The 9835-nt window shown below is 40.1% G+C and overlaps 2 protein-coding genes across 3 annotated transcripts in view; one reads left to right on the top strand and one right to left on the bottom strand.

The window, feature by feature from the left end:
• tmem204 (transmembrane protein 204) overlaps positions 1 to 1998 on the bottom strand; it is a 7427-nt gene extending 5429 nt beyond the window's left edge. Inside the window, exon 1 of the mRNA XM_024284686.2 lies at positions 972 to 1998. Within this exon, the coding sequence (XP_024140454.1) occupies positions 972 to 1251 (280 nt within the window). The 5' untranslated portion in view covers positions 1252 to 1998. The remainder of the gene's footprint in view (positions 1 to 971) is intronic.
• Positions 1 to 8083, top strand: part of ift140 (intraflagellar transport 140 homolog (Chlamydomonas)) — a 25287-nt gene extending 17204 nt beyond the window's left edge. For both annotated transcript variants that reach the window (XM_024284684.2, XM_024284685.2), the window contains exons 19-30: positions 2776 to 2953; positions 3194 to 3384; positions 3464 to 3559; positions 3650 to 3782; positions 5004 to 5147; positions 5236 to 5364; positions 5451 to 5633; positions 5707 to 5910; positions 5980 to 6192; positions 6292 to 6458; positions 7404 to 7545; positions 7633 to 8083. In XM_024284684.2, coding sequence (XP_024140452.1) covers positions 2776 to 2953; positions 3194 to 3384; positions 3464 to 3559; positions 3650 to 3782; positions 5004 to 5147; positions 5236 to 5364; positions 5451 to 5633; positions 5707 to 5910; positions 5980 to 6192; positions 6292 to 6458; positions 7404 to 7545; positions 7633 to 7800 — 1948 coding nt within the window. In that variant the 3' untranslated portion in view covers positions 7801 to 8083. The remainder of the gene's footprint in view (positions 1 to 2775; positions 2954 to 3193; positions 3385 to 3463; positions 3560 to 3649; positions 3783 to 5003; positions 5148 to 5235; positions 5365 to 5450; positions 5634 to 5706; positions 5911 to 5979; positions 6193 to 6291; positions 6459 to 7403; positions 7546 to 7632) is intronic.
• The last annotated feature ends 1752 nt before the right edge of the window (positions 8084 to 9835 follow it).

The following is a 9835-nucleotide window of genomic DNA, read 5'->3' as shown; positions in this document are numbered from 1 at the left end:
TCAAATGCGGAGAACAAATTTCACACACCTAGGTGCGTGACAAATAGTGGGACTTTGACTTTGACTTTGAGCTCTCGTTTTCAGCTATCAGCTTCAGTGTTTTTACCTATCAATTTCAGCGTTTTCAGCTATTGACTTAGTGTTTTCAGCTATCACCTTCTTCGTTTTCAGCTATCAGCTTCAGCGTTATTAACTATCACTTTCAGCGTTTTTAGTTATCATCTTCAGGGTTTTCAGCTCTCGTTTTCCGCTATCAGTTTCAGTGTTTTCAGCTATCAGCTTCAGCGTTTTTAACTATCAGCTTCAGCGTTTTCAGCTATCAGCTTCAGCGTTTTTAACTATCACTTTCAGCGTTTTTATTTATCATCTTCAGGGTTTTCAGCTCTCGTTTTCCGCCATCAGTTTCAGTGTTTTCAGCTATCAGCTTCAGCGTTTTTAACTATCACTTTCAGCGTTTTTATTTATCATCTTCAGCATTTTCAGCTCTCGTTTTCAGCTATCAGTTTCAGCGTTTTCAGCTATCAGCTTCAGCGTTTTCAGCTATCAGCTTCAGCGTTTTTAACTATCAGCTTCAGCGTTTTCAGCTATCAGCTTCAGCGTTTTTAACTATTACTTTCAGCATTTTTATTTATCATCTTCAGCATTTTCAGCTCTCGTTTTCAGCTATCAGCTTCAGTGTTTTTAGCTATCAGCTCTAGCATCTTCAGCTGCCAAATTCAGCTTACAGCATTCACACTAGCATTATCACAGGTAATGCTATATATCTAGTTCATGATTATGTTATAAAGTTACAGTTTCAAAGTTATAAAAATGTAGTGTTCGGTCCACAACCTAAGGTGTGTTTTTGGATTTTGGCCCCTTGAGTGATTGAGTTTGACACCTCTCTTCTATGATCACATTTTGTTGCTTTACTTTTTTGCAAAGTGTTCAAATTACAAAAAACAACCATCAGTCAGCCGCCGTTTACTTACATTTAACAGTACTGCGGGACTCTTGATAACCTGCGTACTCGGAGCCCCATCCGATGCTCTCGCACTGCCTCTGCGTCCCCTGCCCCTTACTCCCAGCGGGCAGCTCATCCCGTCCCCTTTCCGCCCCGCCGGGGCACATTCTCCAGAGTCCCACGCTCCGCTTGCGTCCGTCCTCCAGCGCCTGAAGAACCCAGCTGGGGGTGAAGGCGGCAACATTGTTTAACACCAGGGACAGCAGGGCTACCACCACTGCTGCCGCCACCAGCCTCTGCACGGCCATGCGACACCTGACGCCCGCCACTTCTCCCCCTCCGTGGCGTCCCTCTTGCAGCTGTGAATGTCTCCGCGGTCGGTCGGCCTCCCTCCGCTGCGGGCCAGAGGCGCCCCTCACTCCTCTCCAACAACTTCCAGCTCTTAGTGCTCCTCCAGCTTGCACGGAAGAGTTTGCAAACTTGTTGATTGTAGGTTTATCTAAAGGACATCTCCATTCATCCTCATTCAGGGGTTAGTCGTTGCAGCAGATCCTCAGCCCTCTTCCTCGGACAGCAGTGTGGGTACTTGGGGGTTGATCCAACTTGCACTTGGGTCCATTCCACTGGCTCCGACTGGCTGCAGCTTGACTCTTGGATCTTAATTTCTTTTGGTTTTTGTACCTTTTCTTCCTCTTTTTTGGTTTTCTAACGTCTTCAGATTTGTTTGGTATCTCTCTCTCTGCTTTCAGCAGCTGCACATTGCTTCAAAAGCCAAATCAGAAAGATATTGTTATCTGAAGACGTAGCGTGTTAGTGGCTCTGCAAAGTCTGGCCAAGTCCGTCCTGGTTTGAAGAGCTCCTGCTGTTTGTCTGGAACAAGAAGTCCTGCAATCCCACCTCCTGCTGCTCTCCCTCTCTTCGTCTTTCTAAAAATTTTCTCTGCCTGCCAGAGGTCAGAGTTAAAACGTAGGGGAGTTGCCGTTAATCATGAACCCGAAGCATCAGTAGTTTGCAGTGCAGTGCAGCCTCCTTTAAACACAGATCCTTCATGATCATTTCAAATGTGACTCTTTGTCAGCGTGCTGGGGTGAGAGCGTCTAAAAGACGCCGCCTCAGACGTCACCGCTCAGTGTATTCTTTTGTCTGGGGACCAGGGGGCGTCACTGAAGTGCCCTCTCCTATGTGCAACAAACATACTGACGGCCACAGTCAGCCAGCAACAGGATGTGTTTCCTGAGAGGAAAAGAGAATGGGAAGAGGGGCCACATGTAGACCCGTTTCTTCTCTTGTCTTTCCTTTTGTGCCTCTCCAGATCACGCCGCTCGATGTGCAACAAGTTGGGCTTTTCTCAGCATTTTCTCTGACCATATTAAGTCTGGTTTTGGTTCATATTTTGGGTAGTTGGTATCTTCTGTTAGCCCTCCAAAAAGTAAGGCCCCTAAAATTTGAGGTATTTCCTGTTGCTCAACTTTCAATAAACAGCCCACATCTGTATCTGCTAAAGAAAGGCGGTGGGAGTGGATGCAAATAGAAACCAGATGGCTGTGGAATCCTAAATTTGGACATGAAGCTAACCCAGTTAAATATGTCAGCAACTAACTTTGAAAGCTTGAACTATCATTTTTTTTTTTTTTGAGATTTTTTTCCTCTTTTTCTTTGTCAACATTTTTCAGTCAGTATTTCAGCTAGTGGAAATAAAGAACACAAATGGCCTTTTCCAAACAGGAAGTGTTTACATTTCCACCAAAGTTTTGTCTACTGAATAATAAAATGCCCCTGGAGTGCGCAAAAACATCAACCTCACAAATGGTCTTTTCTATTTTCCTCCTCAGTAAAGCAGTGTGGGAAAACATGGCAAGGATGTGTGTGAAAACCCGCCGGCTGGATGTAGCGCATGTGTGCCTTGGGAATATGGGGAATGCAAGGGCAGCGAAAGCACTGAGAGAGGCGAAGGCTGAGCCAGAACCAGAGGCCCAAGTCGCAATGTTGGCCATTCAGCTGGGCATGCTGGTAAGACTTTAAATCATTTGATTGCAAACTACTTTTAGCTTAAGGTGCAAACTGACCTAAATCTTTATTTATATTTTTTTTCAGTAAAATTAAGCTAATATATCTGAAGTTGAGCTACATCCTTTGTCTACAAATAACACATCCTCTGTTTGGGTCTGAGCATGTCACCACACACCGAGTGTGGGACTTTCCTTACTGAAAGCATTTACCTTTCCATGATCTTTTCCTGTTCTCCAACAGGAAGATGCAGAAAAGTTGTACAAGAGCTGTCAGCGCTTTGACCTGCTGAATACTTTTTACCAGACCTCTGGCCAATGGCAGCAGGCTCTGGAGACGGCTGAAGTTCAGGATCGCATCCATCTGCGCTCGACCTACTACAATTATGCCAAATATTCTGAGTCCATGGGTGACCAAATCCAGGCAATCACTTTGTGAGGAAGAGTTCTTTAACAAGGAAACAACTTGTTTTGTTGAAAAATTCATTAAAAAGTGGGATGTCTTCTTTTATAGCTACGAGAAGTCAGACACACACAGGGTTGAGGTGCCCAGAATGCTCCAGGATGACACTCCATCTTTAGAGGTTTATGTTAGCAAAACGAAGGACAAGTGAGTCTATAACTCCCAAACTTCATGACCTACTTATGTTATAACAAAAACTGAGCAACAAACTTGCATTCTTTCCTCCTGTCAACTTAGGAGCATCTATAAGTGGTGGGCCCAATACCAGGAGAGCCAGTCAAAAATGGACGCAGCGCTGCACTTCTATGAGCGCGCTCAGGACTACCTCTCTCTGGTCCGGGTCTATTGTTACATGGGGAACATTCAAGAGGTAATCCTGTAACAGAATTCCCAAAAAGAAAAAGTTTTGAGGACCCTTTTTTTTAAATTTAAATTAAAACATTTTAGCTCAGAGCATGAACCATAACTGTGTGTTTTGAAGTACAATCTTCTTTAAGATAAAAACAATTCAATATATATGGCATTACCTGCAATGATGCGAATGTGAATGCTGTAACTGAATGTGGCTGCTGAAGATGCTAGAGCAGATAACTGAAAAGGCTGAAACTGATCGCTGAAAGATTGTGAAAATATTAACTACATACCAAATTAGCAAAAAAAAAACTCTACTTTTGCCAAAACCTTAAACTATCAGTTAAACTCCAAATTAGCCTAAATAACTGGGAAAATGTCTAGTTTTTCCAAAACAGCTAGCATAATGCTAAAGTTCAGGCTAAACTCCAAATTAGTACAAATAACTGTAAACCTGTCAAAATTAGTCAAAAACAGTTTGCATAATGCTAAAGTATTAGCTGAACTCTAAATTAACCACAAAAAAATTGTGTCTAATTTTGCCATCACCGCTAGCATAACGTTAAAATATTAGCTAAACTCCAAATTAGCACAAATAACTGGAAAAATGTCTAATTTTGTCAAAACAGCTAGCATAATGCTAAAATATTAGCTTACTGACAAATAACCATGAAAAACTTTTTAAAAATGTTTAATTTTGCCTAAACAGCTAGCATAATGCTAAAATATTAGCCAAACTCCAAATTAGCATGAATTACTGGAAAAATGTCAAAATTAGCCAAAAGCAGCTAGCAAAATGCTAAAATAGTAGCTAAACTCTACCAGTTTTTAGGCTGATTTAGTGTCTAATTTTGCCAAAACCGCTAGCATAACATTAATATATTACCTCAACTCTAAATTAGCCTAAAAGGATAAAAGAGTGATCATATTGCTAAAACATTAGCTAAGCTTCTTAAAAATGGAAAATGTCTAAATTAGCCAAAAAGCAGCTAGCATAATGCTAAAATAAAAACTAACTCCAAATTACCCTAAAAAAACAGTAGTTACTGAACATTTTAAAGTTTGAATTCTGTCTCTAACTGAAAGTATCTGATACCAGGATTGCTGAAATAGCTGAAAGTGTGATTGAGTTTTAACATGCGGAAAAACGTCCAGAAAGGAGCAGGAGAATCATTATTGTGTGAATGTTTTGAAAAGAGAAATAAAAAAAAATGATATATTGCATTTCTTGATTTAACAGGCATCTCAGATAGCAAATGAAACAGGTGACAGAGCAGCTTCGTACCACCTGGCCAGACACTATGAGAGCCACGAAGACCTCAAACAAGCAGTCCATTTTTACACAAGAGCCCAGGCCTACAATAACGCCATACGACTTTGTAAGGTATAGTGGATCAACGAGTATCTTTCAATTCATCAAAACTCTCATCTGCAAATGTTTTTATTCTAATAAATAACTTTTGTCTGCCCAGGAGAACGGTTTGGATGACCAGCTGATGAACTTGGCTCTGCTCAGTAACCCAGAGGACATGATGGAGGCTGCTCGCTATTATGAGGAGAAAGGCAGCCACCTGGACCGAGCGGTGGTGCTCTACCACAAGGTTGAGCTCAACTTTCACTCCAGCTTTAAAATTGTCCACAAGGGGGCGATCACACCCCATGTATGATTTTTCCTCCTTTCTTTCAGGGTGGTCATGTCTCCAAAGCTCTAGAGCTCGCATTTTCTACAGAGCAATTCGCCGCCCTTCAACTCATTGCAGAAGACCTGAATGAAAACTCCGACCCCGCCCTTCTAGCTCGCTGCTCAGACTTCTTCGTCTCACACTCCCAAAACGAAAAAGCACTGGAGCTACTAGTCGCAGCCAAGAAGGTACCTATGTGTGGCTCATTTTTGCACAGACTAACCAAACATGTCATAACTCCTGTATGAATTGGGTCTTCAGTACCATCAGGCCCTGGAGCTGTGTGTGACCCACAACCTGACCATCACGAATGATCTGGCTGAGAGAATGACAGTGACTGATTCAAAGGATCTATCCAGAGAGGCCCGCAATGAGCTCCTGGAGAGGATCGCTGACTGCTGCATGCGGCAGGGCAGCTATCACATGGCGGCGAAAAAATACTCACAAGCAGAAAATACAGTCAAGGTAAAGAGGTTTTTTTTAATGTTTTTTATATGTATTCTCATTTTTTGTTTGTTTGCTTCCTTCTAACAGGCGATGAAGGCACTCCTGAAGTCAGGCGACACAGAAAAGATTATTTTCTTTGCAAATCGCTGTCGCCAGAAAGAGCTTTTCATCATGGCAGCTAACTATCTCCAATCGCTGGCCTGGCATGAAGACCCTCAGATCCTAAAGACCATAATCCATTTCTACACCAAAGGAAAAGCATTAGCTCTCCTCGCTGGCTTCTACGAAGCCTGCGCTCAGGTAAAAGCATTATATTTTCAAAAAGAAAAAGCAGTCATTATTTTTTAATATTTTCCCAATTTTCAAAAATCCTAAAAAAAACATTTTTTTATGCTCCAGGTGGAGATTGACGATTACCAAAACTATGAAAAGGCTCTGGATGCTTTGACAGAAGCTTTTAAGTGTCTTTCTAAAGCCAAAGACGCTTCAGGAGGACAGCAGGCAGCGAGATTAGCCGACCTGCAGCATAAAATCACTCTCATCAAGAAGTTCATCCACATCCAAAGGTAAATTCAAGAGAGACATCAAAGGAAACACTACAGAATGGAAATCTGGAATTCCTCTGTAGAAAAAAAGCTTTCATCTGATAGTAAAAGTGCTAATTTGTGTTTTTTCTAAGGGGCCAAGAAAAATGAATAAATATTCTGTAATAATATTCCTGCCTTTTTAATTTTTCATAATTATGTTAAAAAGTTACAATTTTAGAGTCTTAAAAATTGGCATTCTGCTCGCTTTTTGGACTATTTTAACTAAGATTTTTTAGGCTATTTTTAGCTAACATTTCAGCTGCATGCTAGCTGTTTTGGCTAACTTAGGGGTTTTTAATGCTTTTTTGGGGTTTAGCTAATATTTCAGCTACGTGCTAGCTGTTTCGGCTAACTGAGGCTTTTTAAAACATTTTTAAGGCTGTTTTGGAGTTAGGCTTATATTAACACGCTAACTGTTTTAGCTAATTTAGGCTTTTTCAGTTTTTTAGGCTATTTTAAAGTTTAGCTGTTTTTTTCAGCTACATGGCAACTTTTTGGCTAACCTAGGTTTATTTCAGTTTTTTTAAGCTAATTTGGCATTTAGCTAATATTTTAGCTGGCTACCAACTTCAGCATCTTCAGCTATCAGCACTAGCATCTTCTGTGGCTAAATTCATCTTACAGCATTCACACTAGCATTATCACAGTTAATGCTATATATAGTTCATAATTATGTTAAAAAATTACAGTTTTTAAATTTTAGTTTTAGAGTGTTCAATAGATATTTATCCTGTTCGGCCGATGACCTAAGGCGTGTTTTGGATTTTAAGGCGTGTGATTGAGTTTGACACCCCTGTCATAAAGGGTGTGGATTAGAACAAAAACATCCAGCAATTTATAGATTTATGTTTTAAATTACTTCATATATTGGTTTAAATCAAACAATTAATTATTCAGCTTTGAATGATTTTGTTTTTTTTACAGGTTGTATTCTGAAGATCCCCAGGAGGCGGCGCTCTTATGTGAAGCTTTGCTGCAGGAGCCAAAGTTAGACCCCCCCATCAGGATTGGGGACGCATTCGGGTTCCTGATCAATCACCACTGTCAGAAAGGCAACTTGGAAGCGGTGAGGCTCCTCTGTTTACACTGATAGTGAAAGTGGTTGATGAGAATGAGTCTTATTAAATACTCATCGGGTTTGTTTCTCCTCCAGGCCTATCACAAGCTAGAAGAGCTCCAGAAGCTTCTGCCGACTCAGAACATCACATGCTACATCAGCCAGGCTAGTTTACAGGCTCTGCACTCAAAGATGGAGGTATTTAAAGGTCGTGGTGGCAGAGCTGGTGTAACGGAGGAGGATGAAGTAGAGGAGGACCTTTAGTTCAGTTTACTGTAGTTTAAAAACATGCACAAAAATGGCTGCAAAAAAACATCCGACCATAACACAGTGGAGAATATGCAAACACTAAATTAAAATCTGTTTTGCCCTGAAGGTCAAATTTATTCTGATGTGTGATTTTATCAGATCAGAAGCTTGATGTAAATATCCAATATTTCCCATTAATATTTGTGCCGCTGGGAAGTATTTTTTACTGAAATATTTTAATAAACTTTAAGAATGCAACACTTACTGTATCTTTACATTAAAATGTTTTATCAAAAACTTTTCATTTGAAAGTTGTGTTTTTTCAGGTCAATCTAACCAAAAGACTGTAGTAAATTTCCAGTTATCACCACAAGAGGGCGGTGTTGTCTGTGAAACGTTTATAATGATGCTTAATGTTTAAAAGTCACCTTAAAAGGTGTTTCTATTTATTTTCTTAGGGATTTTGTCAGTGTTTGGGGGCGGAGACTGTCGCCAAATATAGACAAGATGATGTTAGCAAGCTAAAAAAAATTATAAAGTTAAAGAAAAAACATGTAATTATGCACTAAAAGTTGTGTCACTTCTCTTTCTCATTTATCCTAAAGACAATCATCAACTGTGTAAAAGAAAACATGTGTGGCCACAGCGATGTGAAACGGGTCCGTAGCCATGGCAACAAAGCAAGCCGTCATTCACAAGAAACCAAGATGAGCGTTTTAGCTGAACCTCATAAGAGAGTTGAGGCTTTTCTAGATGAAAGGAGGTTGGATTTGGCCGAGGCTCAAATATGACTCGAAGTTTCAATTCTGAGAAACTTGTCTTGAGTCTGATGTGAAGTTAAAGCATTCGACAGCAAGAAGATCCAAAGATTAGTGAGACAGTGCACAAAAACATGAATATTTATAGCATTTCAATCATATTTAGCTGCGTTTCATGTTTTAAAAAAGTCAGATTTGTAAGAAAATCCCAGCATGGTTAGAGCTCGATGGATTCGTATTTATCTTGTCAGAGAAGTTTGTAAGCTAAGATGAGGTTGAAAATGAAGAACAGCTGTTTAAAGATAATAGAGCAGCAGAGGAAACTAGTTTTGTGCACAAAACTGAACTTGATTAAACAACATCTCGTCATTTGCAGTCAGGATGTGTATATGCTGCTGCTCCCACACACATCTGCTGGTGGATTGTGGTGATTTTTGTCCTGTTTGCGTGTTTGTTAATGTGGTTTCTCTGCTCTCGTCTGTGATGTGGCTCTGCCTTTCTGAACGATCTGGTTCCTCTCTTGTGGTTTGGACCATGTTTTTAGCGGTAAGAATGAAACGTTTAACCAGAAAAAAATGTTTTATATCGACGTAATGATTTTTTGTTTCTTTTTAAATTGTATTTTTCCATATTATAATCATTCAAAAAGCGAAAACAATATCACAAAGAGAGAAGGGAAAATATATTTCTAATTTATGTGTAGTTGACAGGAAGCAAACTGATTAACTTTTCAAAATAAAGCAGGAAGAGTACAGATTACACATGTTGACAATTTGTATTATACATTTTTGCCTTTACAGTTAAAAAAAAAAAAAAAACTTTTATAACTTTAAAACTTCACCATCTGAAACCTAATCCAGTCTGGAGTTCAGCGTAGTGACCTGAGAGAGCTGAAGCGCTGTCATCAGGAAAAAGAGAGGCTAGAGGTCAGCTGCAGGCGGCCCAGAGGACGTTTGCTCAAAGAGTGCTGACCACTTTGAAGTGGGATGATCTGCTTCTGTTTGGTTGGAATGATGCTTATATTTGGTCTCTGGGTTTTGTTTGTTTGTGTGCACACTTCCCGAATAACGCCCAAGAGGTTTTGTTTGGTGAGAAGGGGGATCTGTGAAAATGACTTCAAAGTTTTTGGCCTCTCGGAGACACAACATGAATGTCTGTAGATCACGAATCAGGGAAAAAGCAGCCAAAATTGATTGAACTGTTGCTGCAACATTAACTTGGGTTTGTGTTTATTGATTTAAGTTTCAAAGGCATAACTAACCTAAGGAAAAATACTTTTTTATTAACCATTT

This window comes from Oryzias melastigma, linkage group LG19, assembly GCF_002922805.2.
Source record: "Oryzias melastigma strain HK-1 linkage group LG19, ASM292280v2, whole genome shotgun sequence".
Classification (NCBI taxonomy): domain Eukaryota; kingdom Metazoa; phylum Chordata; class Actinopteri; order Beloniformes; family Adrianichthyidae; genus Oryzias; species Oryzias melastigma.
This window is presented reverse-complemented; position numbering and strand designations above follow the sequence as displayed.